The following is a 25,399-nucleotide window of genomic DNA, read 5'->3' on the forward strand; positions in this document are numbered from 1 at the left end:
GAGTTAATCGACAAATCTATAATATTAAATATAGACTGCATAATGTAAGAGTATCTCTTAACAAGATCCATAATCCAAAATTGATTTAAAATTTTATCGGTTATTTCATCACGAGTAGTAATACTCTTTGTTCCTAAGGAGTAGTTTAATCGGTTGTGAACCCCACCTCATGGAGCGGAGGTCACTAGTTCGAATCCCCCCTCCCACTTCCCTTGTGTGGACATGTCAAAAAAAAAAAATTATTTTGTTTTTCTTATGGGAGTAGTTAAACACTTAAACAGGGCCTCTATCAACCGCTTTGTAACTTTGTTGGTTGAGTAAACTTTGATGGTATTTTCTATTTATTGTTCTTGAGAAGTTTTTTTTTTTTTTTTGGCAGGAAACATGTTTGATTCGCTCTATCTGAAAATAGTTTATAGAAACTGAAAATTTCTCGTCCGTTCTAAAGTCAGAATGATTGTTGACAGTGGCGGAGCCAGACAATTCATATTGTAGGGGCCGCTTAATTTTTTTTTTTTTTTTTGGTTATTAGGATTTTTTTCTTTTTTTGAACTTGTACTTTTTTCTTTTTCTTTTTTTCTTCTTTTTATAATTATTGGTACTTAAATACAATGAAGAATTGAGCTTAGAGTACTAACTACTTAAAAAAAAAAAAAAAAAACACAAACACAAGTAAAATAAATTGTGAAAATGGTAGTGGAGATGTGACTCCACCCCCTCCTCTACCCTATATCTCAGTGGAGAAAAGTGAATTTATCCCCTCCATTCTGTTGTGAGTGCACTATGTACTTTTTTCTTTTCTTTTTTTATGCGGGACTCAAGTCCATTAACTCAAATTTTTTAAGTTACAAGCGATGACTTAAGTGGACACAAATTTATTGACTTAAGCTTTTGTGTATGTTAAAAAGCCACGATGAATGATGATGTGGCTTTTTAACATACATATTACAATTTTATTGATCCTAAGTGGAGAATGTGTCAATTGACATTTATACTATAAAAAATTTGACGAAACGACCTATTTGTTACAGGAAAATGATTCTCTTCATTTTGAATTTTCTTACTTTTCTTTATTTAGTGCATTTTGAAGGGTAATGTTGTTGAAATTTTTTTAATGATGAAAGTGCATTAAATGCACTATCCTTCAAAATGCACTAAATGAAATAAATTGAGGGAACTTTGTTATGATACCAAAATTCAAATCTTTTCCCAAAAAAAAAAAAAAAAAAAACTCAAATCTTTAATTATCAAAATTAAAAGCTCAAGTCTTTTTTATCTAATGCATCACCAAAAGGTCCAAAACTACTCATGGGCTATGAGATTAGGATCCTCTATAATTTTAAAGATTCTCAAATTACGTAATTTTGGACCTTTTTAGGCATTAAAATGCTTGAAAATGTGTGATATATTATAGTTGAGAATTAAATATACTTTCATCACGCTCTTGCTATCTATATATATATATATATATATATATTTTGAAACATCTTGCTATCTATGTTGTAAAAAAAGATTGGGTAAAGTCCACATACCCCCCTCAAACTACCATTCAATTGACAATATCCCCCCCAAACTTTCAATTGTGACAATGTCCCCTCCAAACTACCAAAACATTGTCAATGTCCCCCCCCAAGACTAGCAATAAGACAAAAATGCCCCTATAGATTTCTCAATAAGACAAAAATACCCCTACAAATTCAAAAAAAAAAAACGTAAAAATTTGAATTTAAAAATAATATTTTTTAAAAAAACAATTTTTTTAAACTGAATTTTTTTATTAAAAAAAAATTCATCTTATTAAACGAAAATTTTATTTTTTAAAACGAAAATTTTTATTTAAATACAATTATAAAACAAAAAAAAAACAAAAAAAAACGAAAATTTTCAATTTTTTTTAAAATTTTTTTCTTATAAAATTGATTTTTTTTAAAAAAATTGGCCAACGTTTGAATTTTTTTTTGTTAGTTTTAGGTTTTTTCTATATATATATATATATATATATTTTTTTAAAAAAAAAAAATTTACTAAGGGTAATTTCGTCATTGGGGGGAACATTGACAATTTTTGGTAGTTTGGGGGGGACATTGTCCCAATTGAAAGTTTGAGGGGGACATTGTCAATTGAGTGGTAGTTTGAGGAGGTTATGTGGACTTTTCCCAAAAAGATTTGATCCAAAAATTGTCTATTGATTTCATAAAGAATAAGCGTTCTTACAAAAGTGAAGATGAAATATTTTTTTGGTTACCTCGATAATATGCCACATTTTTAATAGGTAGCATTTTTTAAACTTTTTGATACATAAAAACAACCTAAATCACATAATTTGATCATTTACAATTTTAAAAAAAATTGTAGGGGATTTAGATCTGGGCTACGAGCCTAGCTACCAGACAATTTACCTTTTTTTTTTTTCTTTTTTTCTTTTTTTTTTGACATGTCTACACAAGGGAAGGGAAGAGGGGATTCAAAATAGTTATTTTCGTTTCATGAAGCGTGGTTCACAGTCGATTGAGCTATCCCTTTAGGACATTTACCTTTTTTTATTTGCAAACAAAGTTGCTTTTAGACGACTTATCCAAAAACTTAAAAACAAAACAAAAAATAAAAAACAAAAGAAAGGCTGCTTTTAGTTTTAGATGAAGATAATCAACACACATAATGGGCCTTAGAATTTAGAACTAACTGCGACCCATTAAACAAAGAGATGTGAAAACAAATTAACTAGCTAATCATAGGAATATTTCTAATTGAGAAATGACAAAAATAATTATCTCAACCATCTCCAGAGAGAGGTGAATTCACCATTGATTTTATTGAACTCACATGTGAGTCAACAAATTTAATGGTGAATTTGTAAAAGAGATAATTTAAAGAATGATGTGTAATATGTATTTTTCTAATTTAGATGCTGTAAACAAAAATATAGCATATATGTTGTAGTTTTTTTAACAATTTAAATTTAATTTCAAATTTTTTTATGGAAAAAAGTGAGAAAATGAAGTTAAATTAATATGAACCGTTGAAAAATTACGGCAAATATGCACATAAGCCAAGTCTAAAGAGGATGAAAGCATTCTGAATGAAATATGATATCACATTATTTAAATTTGTCAAAAGGTGTGCTAACATTAACGTTATGAATACTGCTACATGCACTAATTTTAAATTATAACCTAAAATAAATATTATTTATTTCATTTAAATATTGAGAATCCTATTTCATTGTGAATGAGGCGATGTAATGCTCTCAACAATAAGTGGCGGAGCCACATAGAGCTTTGGCAAAAAAAAAAAAAAAAAAATTTTTTTCCTACCCAAGTTTCCCACGGCACCCAAAAGAAAAAAAAAATTATTTCTTCTTTTCTTGATGGAGATCAGCGAAAGCCAGTTGGAATTTCTCTTGAAGATTTCACATTGACAAAATAACCTATTTGTTACATGACTAAATTTTAAATATTTAATTATTAAAATCAGAAACTTGGAGTATTACCTGTCACTAGGGCTAACAAAACGAGTAATTGGGTAGACCCGATTAGGATATGTTAAGACCCGCGACCCGATTACCCGAAACACGAACACGACTCGTTTAACTAAACGGGTTAGCGGGTCTGACACGATTATAACACGAAAAAATTCGGGTAACCCGACACAAGTCACACAACCTTGATTAACCCATTTAGCATAACCGGATCATATCGGGTAGACACGACCCAACAGGACTCGTGCGCTAAACAGGTACCCCGACCCGACCTGTTTTTTTTTTTTTTATAAAAAAAAACCTTAATCAAAAATGGAAAAAATAATTTAATAAAGGGATCTCTTAGGCCAAATGACTAGTCAAATTTATTATAACCATCCAAGAAGAATAAAAAGTTTTAAAAGAGAATGTTTTAATTTATAAATAATGATTTAAAAAATAATGCTTTAATATATAGACTCACATAGAAAAAGTAATGGAAAAACAAGGAATAGGCTAGTGAAGTGAAGACTGTGAAGTCGTGAAGTGAAGAGTGAAATGAAGCCTTGAGTGAGTCGGTAAGTGTTAGGGTTAACTTAGTTAGAACTTAGACATAGGTTTTTTTTATTTTTTTTTATATTTTTTTTATAAAAAAATAAAATAAAAATAAAAATATATAAATGGGTCTGGCGGGTCACCGAGACCCGCCAGACCCATTTATTAAAAGTGTCAGGCGGGTCCACCCGCTAGACACGAATTTAATCGTGTCTTAATCACCCGATTAAGACCCGAACCGAATAAGCCCAAACCTAATACCTGTTAACTTCGTGTCGGGTTCGCGGGTCGTGTCAAAATTGCCAGCCCTACCTGTCACAATGTCAAAACTCAAGGAGCTATGAGACAAATTATTCCCCTAATAAAATGCACAAATATCGACCTTTTTATTTGTCACTGTAGTATTATGGACTTCGCATAACCTTTCGGTCATTTCGTTATAACAATGACGTTATTATGACCTTCGTATACAAAATGGTTATTTAAGAATATAAATGAGTATCAATAAAAATACAAGAAAAATGGTACGATGCTTTTACTGCTAAGCATTATAATTTTGCTTCTTAGATCCATGCATGTGAATATGACGGTGAAAAACCACAACTAATATTTGTAGGGCAAAAAAAAAAAAAAAAAAAAGCATAGTATTTACATTGTTAAAGAAAAATAGGGTAATGTTACGTATATTTTGACTAATTAGATATTATATGGTATTAATATTGGGATAAACTTAGGATATTTAAACTGATTATTGAGTGAGACTGCTCTTACTATACGCACAACAACTCAATAGATATGGCCGTCCACGTGACTCTCACTGCCACATAAACCTAAAAAAAGCAAAAAAAGAAAACAAAGTAATTGAAAGGTGGCCAAATCATTTATTAATTTTACCATTTGAGAAGGTGGTCAACAATTCTCAACCACTCTTATGGGTGGCCGTGGCCAACCATCCTAGAGTGACGGGAGGTTGTTCACTCCACCGAACTCTTAAGTTGAGTAGCATTTATTAGGGGTGTCAATCTGGTCCGGTTTTTCGATTTTTGGCCAAAACCGGAACCGGAACCGGGGTACCCCGGTTCTCGGTTTTGAGAAGCCGAAACCGGGGTCCCAGTTCCCGGCCGGTTCCGATTTTATCCGGTCCGGTAACCGGTTTTTGGAAAAAATTAGTGTTTGGGGCTTATTTTAGGTATTGGGCCTAAAATAAGCCCATTATTTTTTTTTTCATAAGTTAGCTCATTTAAGAAAAAACTATTAATCTTTTTGTCTAAATTAAAAAAGCTTTATTGTGATTGTTCCAAATAATTAAAAAATAAACCTAAAAAAGCCTAAAAATCCTAAAACATCAATGTTTTTCCTATAACATTAGAAATAAAAATTCAAAATTTTTAAAATACCCTAAAAATCATTTTAAAACCTTCAAAACCGGAAAAGTGAGAAATCTAATTGCCTAAGGTCTTAAACGCTGCGTAAAAGACTAAAAGAATTAAAAAATATTAATATATATATAAAATATAATAATATATAAATATTATTTAATAAAATAAGACCCGGTTCCGGTTTTCCCAATTTTTATCGGGTGCCAAAAACCGGGACCGGAACCGGTCCTGGTTTTTTTTTTTTTGGCAACCGGAACCGAACCAGTCCCCGGTTTCCGGTTTCCCGATTTTTCGGTTTTCCGGTCCCGGTTCTGGTTTCCCGGTTATTTTTGACACCCCTAGCATTTATCTTCAATTAAGGGTGGATGCTAATACTAAAAGAATTTTAAATAATATTTCTTTTTTTTTTAAAAAAAAACACATGCAAATGACCCATATCACTTTTAGAAATTTGTTCTAAGAAATTTCCAAAATTTCTTATCGGTTAAGAAAGGCAAAGCCATGCACAGCTGCATGGAAAAGATGGCATCTATTCCAATTTGTGAACGCTAAAAGTCGCAGTGAACAGTTGACTTTTGATACAGCCAATCAGAGGCACTGGATGAACCAGAATTCCAGTATTTGACCACATCAATGGCCGCTTACAAACTAATAAGACGCAGCAAACGCTACGACACACAACACAAGCATTCAAGCACGCGCATTCCGCACTGGCTCACGAGGACAGAATCGTAATTGCGCTTCCTTCCTCAGTTCCTCTTCCTTTCCCGCGATCTCCGCGTTTCTTCTACTGGCAATCTTTCCCCGTTTAAACCTCTCATTTCCAAACCCTTCTCTTCGTTCCAAGCATCACTGTTCGACCCGACCCGACCCGAATACGAACACAAAGAAGTCAAGTTGGACTGAGTCAGGCTGCCAAAACTCGCATCTAGCTCCGATTGCCGCGACACGGCGTCGTACCGGTCATGGCTAGGGTTCAAGGCAACTGGGAGAGACTGGTGCGCGCGACGCTGCAGAGGGAGCAGCGGCGTAGGAGTGCCGGCCAAGGCCATGAGAGAATCCCCAGTGGGATCGCCGGCGCGGTCCCTCCCTCGCTCGTGAAGTCGACCAACATCGATGAGATCTTACAGGCCGCCGATGAGATCCAATCCGAGGACCCCAATGTCGCCAGGATTAGTATGTCTTTTTATTTTAATCATTTTGTTTTGTTTTGTTTTCTTTCTAATTCTTTAAATTCTGTTGAATTTCGCTTTTGATTTTCTGTGTTCATTTTTATTGTTGTTGTTGTTGTTCTTGATGGTTAGTACTGTTTTTTGTATGAATGCGTCGTTGATTCAAGGCAAAGCGGGTTTTGGTTATGATATGGATTTCAATTATGGAGCCGCGGTTAGTTAATTGAGCTAAGAGTTCAAGATTAAGCTGTTTTTTTTTTTCTTTTAAAATATAAATGATTAAGTAAATGTATTATAGTTAGAAGGAAGGGATTACAATAAAAGAATTTGTAGGCTTAATGAAAATTTGAAGTAAGTACATGGGATTGATTTATTTGTTTAATTATGGTTGATATTTGCTTTAGTAAGCTGGCAGTGGAGAAAGAGAGAGTTTGTAATACAGGTGTATGGCTTTCATGGTAAAGAATGCTTGGGATGGTAGAGCATATGCATGGCTGATATGACTTACGAGCACTTTTTTAGATAAATATGCAGCAGAGGAAAAAGTAGTTTTGTGAAATTTAGTAAGTTTTTGAATTTAGGATTACAACAACAGGATACAAGAAAGAATTCTGTTTCAGTTGATTTGTCCATGTCTCATTAACACTGACTAGTTTGGAGAGTAATTTGCTACAAAGTTGAGAGCGTTGCAGGGCATGGGGAGACCTGTAGTGAACATAGCAAGAAGATACCAACGTTGCTTATAGAACTCAAACTTGATCTGAATTCAATCAGATTATCAGGTTTCATTATATTTTGTAGCCAGCAGTCTGAATTTAATACTGAATGAAAAAAGAAAAAAATCAATTGTTGTGAGACAAAACCCAAATGTTGGGACGTATATTTATTTTGGTCACAGTCTGAATCCAATTTGTACTACATTTTATGGCTTTATATATTGTGTAAAATACTAATGGCTGTGTTCTCCATATATGTATGAAGGGTATTGCCTACGGCCGACCTTTGTGTGTATATCATTTTAGAGAAGTTTCTTGTGCATTAGGGTTGCGCCCCTCCACGCTTTTCTAATGAGATTAAATTACTTAAAAAAAAAAAGCATTTTAGAGAAGTCTCAAACACCCAACTTCTATCCTTTACTTGTAGTGAATTCAAATCTGCTTATGTAATCAGATTTTTGAGCTTAGGTTTAAACATTGAAGAGTCACGTTAGGCCCAATTCTCAGATATACTTTATTCAATAATAGCTTTACAGCCCTCTGCGCTTTCTAATGAGATTTATTTACTTATCAAAAAAATAAGAGCTTTACAGGATTTCTTCTTCAATTTCGACTTCCTTTCAATAATAGATCAAAGTCTTTGTATTGGGTAAAGTGGCATGGTGGAATAGTTTTGTTCTTGTTTGCTGGTGTACTTATTCTCTCCTTTGTTTTAGCTTCTATGACATATCTCTGGATATTACCTTCTCTGGCTTCTATATTTTGTGTAGGTGAATTCTATTTGCGGAGATGATGTACTTTCATGTCTTTGCTGGTTATACAGTTTAATAGTTTGGATACTTCTATGTCTATATACCTTATGACATATTTCACGCATGTTACATTTTTTTTTTGTTGTAAATTTAGTGTGTGAGCAGGCATATTCCATGGCACAAAACCTGGACCCAAATAGTGATGGTCGAGGTGTTCTTCAGTTCAAGACTGGTTTGATGTCTGTAATAAAGGTATTACTTACACTCTGGGTCTTGTTTGAAATTCATTACTGCTGACAATTTTAGATGCTCCACAGGAAAAAAATTGCTTTTGCACATTGCATTTTCTGCTGGAATTTTACCAAATTGTCAATTTAAATGAGGACTTGACTATTTGCTGCAGCAAAAACTTGCTAAAAGGGATGGGGGCCAAATTGATCGTAATCGTGATATTGAACACCTGTGGGAATTTTACCAACGATACAAGACACGGCATAGAGTGGATGATATCCAAAGAGAGGAACAAAGTTTTCTGGAATCTGGAACTTTGAGTGCTAACCTCGGAGAGTATGGCCAGCTAATGCTGATTTATATGTTCTCTTATGATTTATTCATTTACTTAGATCTAATAATGTTTATGTGCATTATTTAGTATGATAACTGGAAACTGGATCTCATCATTGCCTGTTCCTCTAGAGAATTCTATGTTGCATTTTGGAATTAATGAACATGAACAAATTTAGTCAACGGTATAAAACGCTGGCATGCATAGTATAACTGCTTGTATCTGGATGAGACATATTTTGATCTTACAATTTAGTCTATGCTATCAATTGAGGTGAAATAGACATTATCAACAAGATAGGGGAACTTTATTTAAGTAGACATATGACACATTTGCTCCATTGATAGAATTGGAACACATGACTTAATAGGATAGAAGTTGAATATCTAGGGCCAGGGCTTGAGATTTCAAATAAAATGGCAATCAAGCTCAATGTGTTTAGTACGCTCATGAAAGCTGGGTTACTAGCAATAACAATAGTAGCTTGATTATCGCAATTTATCTGCATAGGAGAAGGCACATCAACACCCATTTCATGAAGCAGAGAGTGAACCCATAACATCTCTCACGCAGTATGGGCCATGGCACGGTTCTCAACTTATGCATTGGAATGAGCCACTACATTCTGTTTCTTATTGCGCCAAGTAACCAAATTACTTGCAGGGATGAACTGACTAACAACACCAACACCATAAGTGATGTTAGGACAAGTGATGTTAAGATAAATCAACTTACCAACCAACTTCCAATAACGCTCAGTGTCCTTAAAAACATCTCCACTATCAGCATCTAACTTCATTGAGGAGTCCATTGGAGTATCAATTGGGCGAGCACCGAGGGTACCAGTTTCAGAGAGTAAATCCAACACATACTTCTGTTGACACAAACTAATACCTTCTTTGGATCTCTCAACCTTAACTCCAGGAAAATAGCGAAGAAAACCCAAGTCCTTGTTGTGAAATTGCTTTCCTTGGTGGGTATTCAAGTTAGCAAAACCTGTTGAGTCATTGCCATTAATAATAATTATGTCATCAACATAAACTATCAGAATGATGATGCTTGAGGAGGAACGATATGTCAACACAAAATGATATGAGGAAAACGCTGAAAACCATACTGAAGCACAACAATAATAAACTTATCAAACCATGCACAAGGTGATTATATACTATGCTTTCTTTAGATGGAATACTAACCGCTCCTTACCAGGAGCAACATAACCAGGTGGCTGAACCATATATACCTTCTCTTGCCGATCCCATATAGAAAAACAATTTTTCTTGATGCATAATTATGATACTATTAAGAGATAAAGGGGCAAAGCCCTCGAACATGAAGAGTATACAAGAGGGCTGTAACCCTAAAGACTGCTACAATGTAAAAAGCAAATCAAATCTACCAGATTTGCTTAGGCAAGGCTAGGAATATTTACAATAACCCAATCCAAAAGAGATCTCAAAAAGGAAGATTTTAGAAAGAGCATGTTGGTCTCACTATCATCAAAGAGGTGCTGGTTCCATTCTCTTCAAATGCGCTGGTTGGGGTGAGAAGAGATGTCATCAAGAGAACCAGAACTAGGCGCCGCAGGAATATCGGTAGATGCCTGATGCATAGTAGAAGCAGAATTGTCATAAAAAACTTGGTTGGCATAAGCATGTCTCTCATGCTTATCCCAACAATAATCCTCCATATGCCCGGTGCCACCACAATAGTTACATTTCCACTAAGAACAATTGCCATGACCATTACCTCGACTACCTTGTCCTCCTTTACGAGTACCACTACTGCCACCATCCACCCCCATGACTACCACATGTTCACCACGAAACCACCACAATGGCTGTTACTAGAGACTAGGGCAGAGGGCTCCTGTGAAGATGAAAAGCTTCATGTGTAAGAGAAGCACGCTGAAGATGAGAGTAGGCATTAGCAGCAGCTGGAAGAGTCTCACTAGGTAAGATCTGATCTTTGAACACACTATACCGAGGATTAAGACTCCACAACAATAAGGCAACTTGAAACTCTTCACGCTGACGTCGCTGTGTCTAAGTCAGTACTCAATGGCTTATAAAGCAAAAGTTCTTCTAACAAACTTTTCAAAGTACCATAATGTTCAGCTAGAGACTTATCGCCTTGTTTAGTTAACTGAACAGTGTAAAGAGACATGCACCACCCTAAAAATATACATATATTTTTGTATATGCACTTAAATAGTAGTTTAGATACTTCAAGGATTCTTTTGTATACTTCCTGTGTACTAGGGTTGTGCCTATATGTGCTTTTAATGAATTTAATTACTTCTAAAAAAAAAATAGTGGTTTAGATGCCGCTTGATGGGCTAAGTTTGTCTAATGTAGTGTAAGATTTGGACATCATATTTTAGCATCTTGCTCTCTTCTGTGTCATGCATTGCCTTTTTTATTTTTATTTTTAAATTGTATATTGTTCTTTTGTTTCAGGTTGCAACGCAGATCTTTGGAAATGAAAAAGGTAATGGCTACCTTGAGGGCCATAGTTGAGGTCATGAAGTCACTAAGCAAAGATGCAGATCCTGATGGAGTTGGAAGGCTTATAACTGAGGAGGTACATGCCTTTTGCACGCCTACCTTTGGATTTGACCTTCAAGAAGCTGTTCAGCACATTATACTATTCAAGACTTATTTGTGTCTCCTTTGTAATTTGTGCATTTGCCATCTATATTTAGGATTTACTTCTTCAAGTTTGATAGTTTGTGGGTTTTAGCCATTCTTTCTGATTTTCACTGGATGTTAGTTGATGTGTTATGGCGGCAATCAAGAAATTTAATCTTAAGAATTTGTCATTATTTTGAGGATTCTGTTTTTGCCTTACATGGAACCTGTTGCTATCTTTGACATATGAATCTTAGACACGCTGAAGCCACATTTCACATTGTTGGAAAACATTGTTTGACAATAACAATTTTTGTGTGGCTTTTCAGCTGCGAAGAATCAAAAGGTCTGATGCGACACTATCGGCGGAACTCACACCCTACAATATTGTCCCTTTGGAAGCTCTGTCATTGACCAATGCAATTAGATTTTTTCCGGAAGTAAGCAAAGTCTTGAATAACATATATTGTAATATTTCTTGTCCATGCCTGTTGGTGCTATCCCACTTGGTTTTCAGACCTACCTATTTTTGTGTGTTTATAGTCATGCCTGTTCAGGTTTTATGTTACAAATTCATGGTTGTATAAAATAACAACTAAATATGGATTTTGAAATTTGACCTTTTTCGTTGGCCTGCATCTGCTTTCTGTGTTCCATTTGTTAGAAGTACTCGTGACTCTAAATTATTTATTTTGGGTTCTCTGTCCAGGTCAAAGGTGCAATATCTGCAATTAGATATACTGAACGACTTCCTGCCGATTTTGAGATTTTTGGACAAAGGGATGCAGATATGTTCGATCTTCTGGAATGCGTGTTTGGTTTTCAGGTTTGTGCATACTTATATTTCTCCAATCTGGTTTTTAATATGTATGATTGTGATTATGGTATGGGTAAAGTTGCACTGTAAATAGATCTCAGTTTTGCATGCAACTGGTATCATCAATATTTTAGTTGGGCTGTTGCATCAGTTGTCACTATCACTTCAGACTACTTTGTATTTAGAAATGAAGGAACCATATGTATGCATCCATGTATTAACTATATTATGTATGCATCATTTTTGTTAATGAAAATGCTTAGAGGAATAAAGACCTTTGGGTAATCTATCAATAAGTTTTATTCAGTTGCGATTTGATATACTCTTTTAGTTTGAAACCTGTCTACACTGGGTTAGGAAATAGTTTTAAGTACCTCAGTTTTTTCCAAACATGCATATAAATAAGTATTTTGTTGTTACATGTATTAAGAATATATTCTCTTTGTCTTCCCTCCTGTCATCCTTCTCATTCCCATGGTTATTTACTTGACTTTCTTGTTTCCAGAGAGACAATATACGGAACCAACGTGAGAATGTTGTTCTTACAATAGCCAATGCACAGACTCGACTTGGCATCCCTGTTGAGGCTGATCCGGTGAGAGCTTAGGATAACTGAACTTGTTAACCAATTAATTTTGTATGTTCAGGTTATTTGCTTGCCATTGGCTTGTTAGCTTTATAGTTGGCTTTGCTAGTTTAAGAGTTTTGCTTTGTTTAACTAATTTTGAAGTTTTGGTTGAATAGATCAATATATGATTTAAAATTGATAATACTATTGTTTAAGTTCCACTTCAATGATTCTTATTATGTTCTCCTGTGAAGCCGTAGATGACACATTAACATGCAGAGAGCTCTTTGGTAGTGGCTATGTCTATATTTAATGGCATGTCTGTCCATTGACTTTCTCTATGGATGGGTTTTGTTCAATAGTGGTGGTTACATAACCATTTCCTGTTAAGCATACATTTAGAGTTTGTCAATGGAGAGCAGGATGTTTGATTTTGGAATGCTCTTAGGCACGGGTGGGACTTTGATTTATTGGGTGGGAGTCTAGTTTCTTAGTCGTTGTGGATTATATTCAAGTCTTGAGGACCTTAATGGCGGGGAAGCTATAGCAATTCCTATTTTGGGAACATTGGGATTCCTTCTCAATGTCCTCATGACCCCGTTGAAGCTACAAAAGGATTTTCTTTGGGGTGGTTTAGATGACTTACCCTTAGCAGTAGGTATGTATATGATTAAATATACATTATTTGTAAAAAAAAAAAATTGTATTTACGGCTATTCAGAAAACTTTAAGCATAACCTTGTATTATACATTCTGAAAGTACATGAATTATGCATAGTCATTACTGTCCATGATATATTGTGGTGGCTTATGCGTACTTTGGACTTAATGTACTTGATTTCTATATTCATTCTTCTTTCTGGATTTTCTGCAACTTCTACAATTTAGCCCTCTTTTTTTTTTTTTTTTGATTAAGTAAAAAATTAATTTTGATTATGGTATACTTCCTGTGTACTAGGGTTGCGTCCCTCTACGCTTTTTAATGAATACTTATTTATCATTTTTTTTTTGATTATGAATAAGAAAGAAGCCTCATGTAGACAGGATGTGTACAAAAAGCTCTCCTAAAGAATTACAATCGAAAATAAAGGGAATTAATAAAATCTATGAAAGAAATCATAGAAGAGGTTCCAATAACTCAAGAGACCACTTGAACAAGGATCTCAAGAGACTGATTTCAGCACAACAACAATCTTGACAAGACTATGTATTCCCTGTCTACTTGTCTTACTTTCTTTTTCTGTATTAAAATCTTATTAAGTACAAAATAAAAATTGTGTTTTGGTGGATCTATTTCATTCTTGTTCATCGAATATTGTATTAGAAAAGTCATTGGTGATTCCTCTGGATGTTAAATTAACTGATATCCCTTTTTTCTTGTGACATGTACAGAAAATAGATGAAAAAGCGATAAATGAGGTTTTCTCGAAGGTGCTTGGTAATTATATTAAATGGTGCAAGTACTTGCGGATACGCCTTGCTTGGAACAGGTCACTTATTAAACCTGATGTTGTTTTGAAATAATTGGTTGCTTTATACTCTGCTTATCCGTGCTTTAAATTTTCCACAGCATAGATGCAATTAATAGGGACAGGAAGCTTTTTCTGATTTCATTGTACTTTCTTATCTGGGGTGAAGCTGCAAATGTCCGTTTCCTTCCTGAATGCATTTGCTATATATTCCACCATGTAAGCCTCTATTAATAATCTTTAAATTCTGTTGACCTTTTGATTTGCTATTATCCTCGTTCTGTTTTAATCTAAGGACATCTATCTCTTAAATCAGTGAAATTTCTTCTTGTGTTGTACTTATGTGTTGTGAAAGTCATGGTGGTGTAAGCAACATTCCTTTATAATTGATGTTTACCATACAAAATGACCACTTAGTATAATAGGAATGTAATTTGTATGCGACTCCACAAAACCATAAATGGAAACAAGTCACTGTTGATGATGATGTGGGTGACCTTAGATTGACTCATATATATATATAAGGTTATCACTAGATAAATGCACACAAAGTTGTGAGGGTATATTGCTCTACTTTGGCTAAAGTTTTTACATGTCCAACTGAATTCAAATAGACATTTTGCAAGAAATTTTAAGATAGCAGTTTTGTGGTTTAACTATCGTAATGAAAAATATTATAATCAATAGCGTTTCTTCAGATGGCAAAAGAGTTAGATGCAATATTGGATCGTGGAGAAGCAAATCGTGCTGCCAGCTGTATAACTGAAAGTGGTTCTGTGTCCTTTCTTGAGCAAATCATTTGCCCTATATATGAGACGATGAAAGCGGTAAGTGGATCTTATTACAATTCACATAATTTTAATGTATCTTATGTTATCTTATTTGCTGAAAATAAAAATAGTTGAATTTTTTATTCACTGTTAGAATACTAATTAAATAATTAAATTCATTATTTCATGTCGGTGTTAGTTTTTGGGATAAGTGGTGGTTTAATATGGTATCATAGTAGTGGTCCTAAATGCAAACCGTAATTCCATATTTTACTTTCATTTTTGTTAAATATTCCAAGTGGGAGCCTCACTTATTAATGAAGAGTATAAAAATATTAATTAAATGATTAAATTCATATTTTTTTGTCAGCTTAAGCTTTTGGAATAAGTGTTTCATTCACTAAGCATATATATGCGATGGAAGCTTTTTCTTTGTTAATGTTTGTAGAGTGGATATTGCAGCCTGCCTTAAGAAAATTAGTCATATGTATGTATATATGTGTTTGTTTACAGTTAACATTAAGAAACTGTATATTAGCGCACTTTTTATTGGAATCTTGTAATTGAAATAATTGGCATTACTATTCTCAGCTAATTATTTATTTATTTATTTTATCATTTTCATTCTTGCAACGAATTATAGGCTAGTGGATAATTTCTAGTGAAATGTTGGGCCTATAAGATGTCATTAAAACATTTAATTTTGACAAATTATTGGTTTCATATATATTGGTTCTTATGTAGTTTATGTACCGATGTATGCTTATTTTTATAATCTCGTCGATGCACAATGAGAACTGGTGTATCATGGCAAAGTCAAGATTGGGTTTATATTGACTGACAGGAAATTCAAATTGTTTGTTATCTTTGGCTTACTTTTTTGATTGATATAGTTTGTTACCATATCTTCCGAACAATGCCTTTGACTCCATTTCACCGGTTGAGGCTGGTTGGTTGGAGAGAGAATTTGAAGAGGAAGAGGTTAGGAAGGTAGTGTCAAAGATGAACGGCAACAAGGCATCGGGACCTGATGGGTTTTCTATGGCCTTTTTCCAAGTTTGTTGGGATGTTCTGAGGGTAGATATTATGAAGGTGTTTGGGGCTTTGCATGCAGGAGGGATTTTCGAAGAGCCTCAATGCTTCATTCATTTCGCTTATTTCGAAGGTTCCAAGTGCTATGACCTCAAAGATTTTCGCCCGATTAGCCTTGTGGGAAGTATCTATAAAATCATTGTGAAGGTGTTAGCAAACAGATTGAAGATAGTGTTGGATGAAATTATCTCCAAATCACAAAGTGCCTTCATCAAGGGTAGGCAAATCCTAGATCCTATTTTGATTTCTGATGACTGCATTGATAGTAGGTGGAGGTTAGGGGAGCCAGGGGTGATTTGCAAGATGGATCTAGAAAAAGCTTATGATCATGTGAATTGGGGTTTTTGCTATATTTGCTTAGGAGGTGTGGTTTTGGGGTGACATGGTGTTCTTGGATAGAACATTGCATTTCTTCGGTGTGGTTTTCAATTCTGGTCAATGGTTCCCCTAATGGTTTTTTTAGTAGCTCCAGGGGATTGAGACAAGTGGACCTCTTTTCTCCTTTGTTGTTTGTCTTTGTGATGGAAGTTTTGAGCAAGATGATTTTAGCAGCGGTGCACGGGGGACTGTTAGAAGGTTACAAAGTTGGTAATGCTTCTTTCTCACATCTTTTGTTTGCCGATGATACCTTGATCTTTTGCAATACTATGCCCAGCCAGTTGCGCTATCCGCAGAGTGTGTTCTTGTTGTTCGAAGCTGCCTTCGGGTTGAAGGTAAATTTGGCTAAATCAGTTTTAGTTCCGGTGGGGAATGAGGAGCAAGTGGGTATGTTAGCCGGTATTTTAGGATGCGGTGTTGCATCTTTGCCAGTGAAGTATCTCGGTCTTCCGTTGGGAGCTTCTTATAAGGCCAAGCATATTTGGGATGACGTTATTGAGAAGCTAAAATACCGATTCGCCAGCTGGAAAATGATGTATTTATCGAAGGGTGGTAGGGTCACCCTCATCAAGAGTACCCTGGCTAATTTGCCCACTTATTATTTGTCTCTCTTTCCTATCCTGATGAGTGTTGCTAAGCACATCGATAAGCTACAACGCAAATTTTTATGGGGTGGTATAGGTGACAAGTTTAAGTATCACTTGGTGAATTGGGAGAAGGTTTGCACTCCAATCAAGGAGGGAGGGTTGGGTATCAGAAATTTAATAGTGTTCAACCGCGCACTTTTAGGGTAATGGCTGTGGCGCTATGGGATTGAAAGAGATGCTTGGTGAAGAGTGGTGGTAGATTCGAAGTATGGGAGCTTATGGGGTGGGTGGTGCTCTCTTGAGCTTGGAGGAGCGTATGGGGTGGGGCTGTGGAAGAATATAAGGAAAGGGTAGGAGCCTCTCAAAGGCTTTACTAGACATGTGGTGGGGGACGGGATGAGGATTAGCTTTTGGCATGACTTGTGGTGTGGAGATTCGGCTCTCAAGGTATAGCCTTTCTAGTTTTATTTGGAATTGCTTGTGAGAAGAACGCTTCAATTGCGGCTAATATGGAGATGTTGGGAGGTTCAAACCAGTGGAATGTGAGTTTCACTAGAGAGGCACATGATTGGGAGTTGGAAGTCTTTGCATCCTTTCTACAGATGTTGCATTCAGTCAGAGTGAGACGAGGGTGTGAAGATAGATTGTGGTGGATCTCTTCCAAAAGAGGTCTATTCAAGGTCAATGCCCTCTTTTATTCTTTAGCTTGTAATGAGAGTAGGAGTTTTCCTTGGAAGAGTGTGTGGCAGACACAGGCTCCTCCGAGATCGGCTTTTTTTGTTTGGTCGGCGGCTCTAGGCAAAATTCTAACCTTAGATAATCTTAGGAAGCATCATGTCATTGTGATAGACATGTGTTGCATGTGTAAGAGAAGCGAGGAGACGGTGGATCATCTTCTTCTTCATTGTAAGGTTGCTTATGCTCTATGGTTTGCCATCTTTAGTCGCTTTAAGATGGCCTGGTGATGCCTAGACGGGTAGTTGATTTGCTAGCATGTTGGTGGTCTTTCGGGAGGTGAAGGAGTGCGGTGGTTTGGAAGATGGTGCCTACGTGTTTTTTTTGGTGTTTATGGCAGAAAAGGAACAATAGGTGCTTTGAGGATTTAGAGAGGTCATTGGAGGACATTTTATCCTATTGTTTTCATACTTTGTATCTTTGGACTGTAGCACATTTGTCTTCGTTGTTGATTAGTTATGATGATTTCCTTGCTCGTTTTTCTTTTTCTAGTTAGGTGATCCTTTTGTATACTCCTGAGAACACTGGCTAATGTATTTGACTCCCTGTAATGAAGCCATTTTCAGCATAAGAGACTGCTTGAAATGGAATCAACTTGCCTTGGTGTTAAAAACTTTTGTTGTTATCTTGTCGATATTGCAAAAAGGGTTCTATATTGAATTTATCAGTTTCTGGATTGACAACATTCTTTTATCTGTAAGAAATGCAGCTTCAATTAAAAAATGTGGTAATATGGATTGTAGTCTGAATTCTAGTTTGTGTTAAAGATGCGCCAATACGATGCAGAAGATCATATTGGTACCTTTTGGACTTTTTTAGAAGCAGATTTCTTAATTAGGAGGTTTCACTGGAGATTCCTCTCGACAGCTTCATATCCTTATGTTGACTGGTGTTGGGGATGATAAAAGGAGACGACTTCTCATTGAATTAGCACTCTCCCCAACTGACCAACCATTGAAAATTTTACTTCTAGGTTCCTCAGATGACCTGGGTTCCTGCTAAACTTACTTTTCTTGACAATATTTTGACAGTAGATCATCTATCTCAAGCAATTGGAAGATCCCTTACAGAGACGTTATTTAAGGTGTCCAAAAGGAGATTGGAATTTCATGATCTTCTATTTTTTTTTCCCCTCTTTGAAGTACAATTTGGGTGATGACTCTGACTTTGAAAAAGTTGGTGGGTGGTTGGGTTTGTCATGCCTGCGTTTGGAAGGTTTGCATCACCTGGAAAGCTACAATATTTGTAATCCTATTATGTGGACGGATGCTCTAGGGTAGATATTGATGTTGGGTAATTTGAGAAAGAGGAAAGTCTTAGTAGTGTTGTAAATGCAAGAGGAGTGGGGAGTCCACATATCTTCTTTTTCTTCATTGTGAAATGGCAAGAGAATTATGGCCTCGATTTCCACCTCTTCGGTATTGAATGGGTTAGGCTTAGAAGGGTAATAGAGTTGTTGGCATGTCTGAGAGGTCAGTTGGAAAGTTGTAACATTTTAGAAGTTTGGAGGATGGTACTGTGGTATTTAACGTGGTGCCCTATGGAGAGAGCGGAATGCAAAGTGCTTTGAAGATCGTGAGAGAATGTCATGTTCAAATCTGTTTATGAATGGATAGTGGCGTATGATAGTCCACATTTTTCTAGCTTTTCTAAATTTTTGGATTTTTGTTCTTCTTTTCCTCCTTAATAGGGAATTTCTCTTGTATGCTTCCTGTACACTATAGCTGCTCTGCACTTTTAATGAGATTAATTTACTTATCCAAAAAAAAAAAAAGAAGAGGAGCAGAAGTAGAATTATTTTTGAGGTTAAAGGAGCTGAGAATGTTTTTCTATAGTATTATTGATATGGTGCTTCTTGTTCTCTTGCCTTTTTCATTCTAAAGGAGATTCTGCTGTTCATATACTGGTTTTCATTTGATATGTACTTCAATTGTTTAGTGAGTATTAGTGAGTACTTCTAATTTGTTTTCTTTTATATACAGGAAGCTGCTAGAAACAATAATGGGAAAGCTGCACATTCAGAATGGCGGAATTATGATGACTTTAATGAATATTTTTGGTTTGTTTTTGTCGATATACGTGTATTTTCTAGACTGTTGCATACACTTTAAGGTATCTCTTTGGTACTGCGTCTTATTTGCGATGTTTATGTAGGTCATCTGTTTGCTTTGAGTTAAAGTGGCCAATGAGGAGGGAGTCACCATTCTTTTTGAAGCCTAAAAAGCGGAAAAGGGTTAGTTTTGCTGAAAAGTTGTGGTCAGATTTTTCGAAGTTTTTCTGATTTAATTATACAATGAGTGTGGAATGGGGTATGATATTTAATGGGGATATGAGTTGTCTGACATGCCAATCTCACTGAAAATGGAAACTGGCTTGACTATACACCAAAACATGGGTGTTGGTATTGGTAAATTATTTGATGATAATAACTGGCAATAAAGGAAATTTTGGTCCCTTCATGGTTTAGTTCTTGCATTAAATGCCTCTGTTTGCTGATTTTTACCTCTTTTCGCTTTACTTCTATTCATTCTTTTAATTTTAACCTCAAACTGGCAGACTGGTAAAAGCACCTTTGTTGAGCATAGGACATTTCTGCACTTATATCGAAGCTTTCATCGCCTTTGGATCTTTTTGGTGTTAATGTTCCAGGTTATTTTGTACTTCTGTGCATTACTACTGTTTATTTTTGAGTGTATCTTGTTCATCCTTAAAACAATTTTGTCATTTATTACAGGGTTTGACGATCATAGCCTTCAAGAATGGACGCATCAATTTGGATACTTTTAAGATTGTACTTAGTGTTGGGCCATCTTTTGCTATCATGAATTTTATAGAGAGTAAGTTTTTTGCATCTTCCATGTACTTTTGTCATCATTTCTCATCAATAAATTTCAAATCTCACCCCTATTTACGCTTTTGTTTTTCTTTTATTCACTGGGTCATGTGCTGCTTGCACAGGTTGTTTAGATGTCTTGCTTATGTTTGGGGCTTACACCACAGCAAGAGGCATGGCTATCTCAAGGCTTGTTATTAGGTTTTTCTGGTGTGGCTTGAGCTCTGTATTCGTCACCTATATTTACCTGTGAGTCTACAATATGCTTTTTTCTGTGACATGCTTTTATGTGGTCAGCTACCGAAACAGTATTTACTTCTGACTACATATCCCTAATTTTTCTTCTATTTGTTGACAAACTTGCAGGAAGCTTCTGCAGGAAAGAAATAACGGGAACTCAAATAATTCATTCTATTTCCGAATATACATTCTTGTAGTGGGTGTTTATGCGGCTTTACGACTAGCCTTTGCATTTCTACTTAAAGTTCCGGCATGTCATGCACTCTCTGAAATGTCTGATCAGTCATTTTTTCAATTTTTTAAGTGGATTTATCAGGTGAGTTTTTTTTTTTTTTTTTTTTTTTCCTTTAATTTTTAAATTTTAAATTTTATCTTTTGTAGAAATAAAGACCAATTAGTATCTAGAGTGTATGACAAAATCATAACCGATGGTATATTCTGCTTCTTAATCTGCTATTTCAGGAGAGATACTTTGTTGGGCGTGGCCTTTTTGAGAGGATGAGTGATTATTGCAGGTTTGCTTTTGTGCTCAAGGATCTTTGGAATTGGTTTATTTTGAGAATGATATACTGTATGCCTTGCCATATTCTTCTCCTAAAAACGGGTACTGGCTGAGATGGAGCTTGTAAAAGTCATGTCTTGCATGCTGTCCGTAAATCAAATAATTCTTTATTAACCATATTTTACATTGTAAATTACATTTACATTGGCTCCTAGTGAGTTTTAGGTACGGGAGGCAAATATTGTTCGTGTGCGGGTTCGGGTTGTGTTAATACATGGGTATAAGGCTATATAAGTTAATCCTAACTCGACCCATTTAATTAAACGGGTCCAACTCATCAGCCCTAACCCTTTAATTTTGTATTGGGTTCATGTCGGGTTATATAAAAATTGTTAGCCATTATGTCGCGTGTTAGGTTCGGGTCGTGTTGAGGCATGTGTATAAGACTATATAGGTTAATTATAACCCGTCCTATTTAATTAAACGGGTCATACTCCTCAACCGTAACCCTTTAATTTCTTGTTGGGTTCGTGGGTCGTATAAAAAATTGCCAGTCCTAGTTTTAGGTGCTTACATTTGTTGTTTAAGAGTGTTATTCTATTATTAGATGCGTGCAGTTTCATTCTTGATCTTACCATAGGGAATAGTAAATGTGTTTAGATCAAGAATGAAAGTGCGTGTCATCTAACCGTGAATAGTAAATGTGTCCTGCTCCATTGCGAAGTAGCTAGAAACTTGTGGGCTTTGGCTTTTTGTCTTTTCAGGCTAGAGTGGGTAATGCCCCAATGGGTGGTAGAATTATTGGCGAGTTGGAGAGGCTAGTTTGGTAATCATCACAATGGAGAAGCCTGGAATATGCCCATCATTTGTGTGCTGTGGTGCATCTAGAGCAAACGCAACTTCTGAAACTTTAAAGAATGTGTGAGAAAAGTGGCAAAGTTAAAAGATATTATGTTCAAAACTCTTTATGGGTGGATGACTGCTATTAGTAGTTTTCACATTTCTAATTTTCTAGATTTTTAATAAGATTGGATTATTACTTATCAAAATAATAAAAAAAAAATTTCTGGATTTTTTTTGGATTTGTGTTCTTTTTCCTCCCCCTAAGTGGGTGTCTCTCTTGTTACTCCTTGTGTACTTGGGCTGCATCCTTTTGAGCTTTCTAATAGTATTGAATAACTTTAAAAAAAAAAAAAAAAAAAAAAAAGTGAATGTGTCTTTCTTAACACCCCCTCCCAATTGCAGGTATGTGCTCTATTGGTTGGTGATCTTTACATGCAAGTTCACATTTGCTTACTTTCTCCAGGCAAGCATTGTGCTCTAATCTTAGCTTTCATACTCACTTCATATCTGACTTTATTACGATATTTAGGAATGGATGTATATTTACATAGCTGACATCCTTAGTTAATCTGTATTCCTATTGCAGATCAAACCTCTTGTGAAACCCACCAATATTATTGTGGCCCTTCCATCTTTGACTTACTCATGGCATGATTTAGTATCAAAGAGTAAGTTCATCATTATTTGCTTACCTTTATGATCTGGTCTTTTATTTTTACTCTTATGTATTAAACTTGAACCAATATAATATTTTCAGGTAGTATTTGGTCAGCGTAATGTTACATATAAAGTTAAGGAATGTGTTGAAGGAGTAGTTATGTACAAAGAAGTGAACTAATATGTGTTGTAAATTTTGATATTATCATGACAGTCTGAAAAATATGCTTCCGGAGAAATTTGAGGTAAATGAATCGAGCAAAGGGTATTGACCGCTTTAAAAGCACGAAACAATATTGAAATCGACCCTCATGTTTAATTTCCTACTTAAAATAGAAGGTTTGGCTCAGATTCTTGGTTGTAGGGTGGCTTTTTTGCCGATGAAGTATTCAGGTCTTCCTTTGGGTGCTTCATATAAGGATAAGTTCACCTGTGATGATATTGTTGAAAAAATTGAAAGTCATTGGGCTGGTTGGAAGATGCCATATTTGTCTAGGGGGTAGATTGACCTTGATTAAAAGCATTATCTCAAATTTGCTTCTGTATTATTTGTGCTTTTTCCTCATTCCCGTTGATGTGGCTAATCGGATTGGGAAGCTTCAAAGGGATTTTTTGTGGGGTGGAGTTGGCGATGAGTTTAAGTTCCATTTAGTTAGTTGGTCGAAGATTTGTTCTCCGATGTTTTGTGGTGGTTTGGGGTAAGAAACCTAGTTTAGTTTAATTGTGCTCTTCTAGGAAAATAGTTGTGGTGGTATGCTATGGAGGGGGAGGCTTTGTGGAGGTTGGTTGTAGAAACTAAATATGATTTCACGGGGGAGGTTGTTGTTTCAAGAAGGTAGTTGGACCTTATGGAGTGGGAATGTGAAAATATTTTAAGGGGGGGTGGGGAGTCTTTTCTCGATTTGTTAGATATGAGGTGGTAGATGGGTCAATGATTAGATTTTGGCATGATTTGTAGTGTGGGGATCAACCCTCAAAGGACACTTTTTTCGGAATTATTCAGTATTGCTAGATATAAGGAGGTGTGGGTGGCAGATTATGTGAAGTTCTCTAATGGAAATCTTTAGTGGGATATATCATTTACTAGACAAGTGCTTGATTGGGAGGTGGATTTGGTCACCTCTTTCTTTGATCTTTTGTACTCTATCAAGTTGAGACACGAGGGTGGGGATAAAATATGTTGGATCCCATCCAAAAGGTGGATGTTTGAAGTAAGATCCTTTAATCCTGCATTATTCATTCCTGCCAGCTCCAGAAAAATTCCTATGAGAATGGCATTCTTTGTGTAGACGAAGGCTAGGGTGGATCTTAACTTTGGATAGCTTGAGGAGGATGAGCGTACTCTGGGTATTAGTAATAGTTCTCTTCTCTCTCTTCTCTCTCATCCATTCCCGCCTGTGCCGGCGCGTGGGTGGCGCGTGAGAGCTGGTTGGTGCTAGTTTTAGGCTGTGTCATGGCTGGTTCAAGAAGGTGGCCGGTGGAGTCCAATGATTTTGAAGTGTTGATTAATGAAGAGGTGTCAAGGGTGAGGATTTTTGAGAGGAGTAAAAGGATCAAAAGGTCGATTTTCATGAAGAAGGATGAGCTAGCTTGGATGGTGTGAACAGTGGAGGATTTGGTGGCAGTGGATAACTCTGAAGTCTTTTGGGATCAATCTAGAGCTGGGTATCCTAGAATAGTCACTCAGAAATGCTCTAATAGGCATGGATGTTTTCCGACGGTCGAGGAATTTGATGGAAGAAGAAGATGTGGCTCGATCATCATTCGAGAAGGCCGCCGTGGGATAGGGTGGGAACGCTTTATCGTGGAAATGCGAGTGGCAAACTCTTCCCTCTGTGAGCATCGAGCGGTCAGTGAGCATCGACTGATCAGGGAAGATAAGAAGGACAAGGAGGGTAAGGAACGGAGGAGTTACGCGGAGACATTGAGGTTGTCGTTGAAGCCAATCGAGGAATGTTTCAATTCCTTCCCAAAACCGAGTGTCAGGGTGCCAAGGTGGCTAAGAGGTGCTTTTGGATATACGGAACAACAAGTCCATGAGTATGGCAAGAAAGCGTTGGTTCCGGCGAAGACCCATGCATCGGCGAGGGTTCTCGGTGGTTCCGATGAAGAGTTTTTGTCCGGCGAGGTCTGTCCAAGGACCTGTAGAGGCTGGAAAGCATAGTTTGAAGAATGGAGGTAGCGTGGGGTTTCGTTTAGAGCTTCGGCGAGTAGTCCCCAAACGCTGGCAGCGCTGTCTGCATCGGTTTCAGTTTCTGACCATATGAAGGGACGGGAGGGGAAGGGGCACCATGCTGGGCAGATCTACTCTGATGTAAGTCTCGAGCTCTTCAATGTTAGGGAGTCGTTGAGACGTTTGAAATGGGAGTGTGATGTGGGGCTGACAAAGATTGATATGGTGCTCAAGAAAATGGAGGATAGTGGGCTTGGCCAGTAGAAACCAGAAACGAAAGGGAAGGAGAAGTTTGGGCTGGAGGGAAAAGTCACAAAGCCCAATAGAAGGCTTAAGGTGAAGAAGAAAGTGGCCTTTAAGCCTAAAGGCGTTTTGGGCTCAGGCGTGGGCTTTATCAATAGCCCAGATCGCGCTGGACCCAAAGGAGTAAAATATCCAGCTGATTTGGTTCCGACGTTGGAGACTGAGAATGCTTCGAAAGGCTTGCGACCTTTCTTGGCAAGCTCGGC

At 36.3% G+C, this 25,399-nt stretch overlaps 1 protein-coding gene across 1 annotated transcript in view; it reads left to right on the forward strand.

Moving 5' to 3' along the window:
• The first annotated feature begins 6,093 nt into the window (after positions 1 to 6,093).
• Positions 6,094 to 25,399, forward strand: part of LOC132173904 (callose synthase 10) — a 63,850-nt gene continuing 44,544 nt past the window's right edge. Inside the window, exons 1-19 of the mRNA XM_059585572.1 lie at positions 6,094 to 6,567; positions 8,186 to 8,283; positions 8,435 to 8,598; positions 11,056 to 11,179; positions 11,556 to 11,666; positions 11,936 to 12,052; positions 12,549 to 12,638; positions 14,004 to 14,101; positions 14,182 to 14,299; positions 14,779 to 14,907; positions 19,625 to 19,701; positions 19,797 to 19,875; positions 20,199 to 20,291; positions 20,377 to 20,479; positions 20,601 to 20,724; positions 20,842 to 21,031; positions 21,178 to 21,230; positions 22,463 to 22,523; positions 22,647 to 22,728. Of these exons, the coding sequence (XP_059441555.1) occupies positions 6,357 to 6,567; positions 8,186 to 8,283; positions 8,435 to 8,598; positions 11,056 to 11,179; positions 11,556 to 11,666; positions 11,936 to 12,052; positions 12,549 to 12,638; positions 14,004 to 14,101; positions 14,182 to 14,299; positions 14,779 to 14,907; positions 19,625 to 19,701; positions 19,797 to 19,875; positions 20,199 to 20,291; positions 20,377 to 20,479; positions 20,601 to 20,724; positions 20,842 to 21,031; positions 21,178 to 21,230; positions 22,463 to 22,523; positions 22,647 to 22,728 (2,122 nt within the window). The 5' untranslated portion in view covers positions 6,094 to 6,356. The remainder of the gene's footprint in view (positions 6,568 to 8,185; positions 8,284 to 8,434; positions 8,599 to 11,055; positions 11,180 to 11,555; positions 11,667 to 11,935; positions 12,053 to 12,548; positions 12,639 to 14,003; positions 14,102 to 14,181; positions 14,300 to 14,778; positions 14,908 to 19,624; positions 19,702 to 19,796; positions 19,876 to 20,198; positions 20,292 to 20,376; positions 20,480 to 20,600; positions 20,725 to 20,841; positions 21,032 to 21,177; positions 21,231 to 22,462; positions 22,524 to 22,646; positions 22,729 to 25,399) is intronic.

This window comes from Corylus avellana, chromosome ca3, assembly GCF_901000735.1.
Source record: "Corylus avellana chromosome ca3, CavTom2PMs-1.0".
Classification (NCBI taxonomy): domain Eukaryota; kingdom Viridiplantae; phylum Streptophyta; class Magnoliopsida; order Fagales; family Betulaceae; genus Corylus; species Corylus avellana.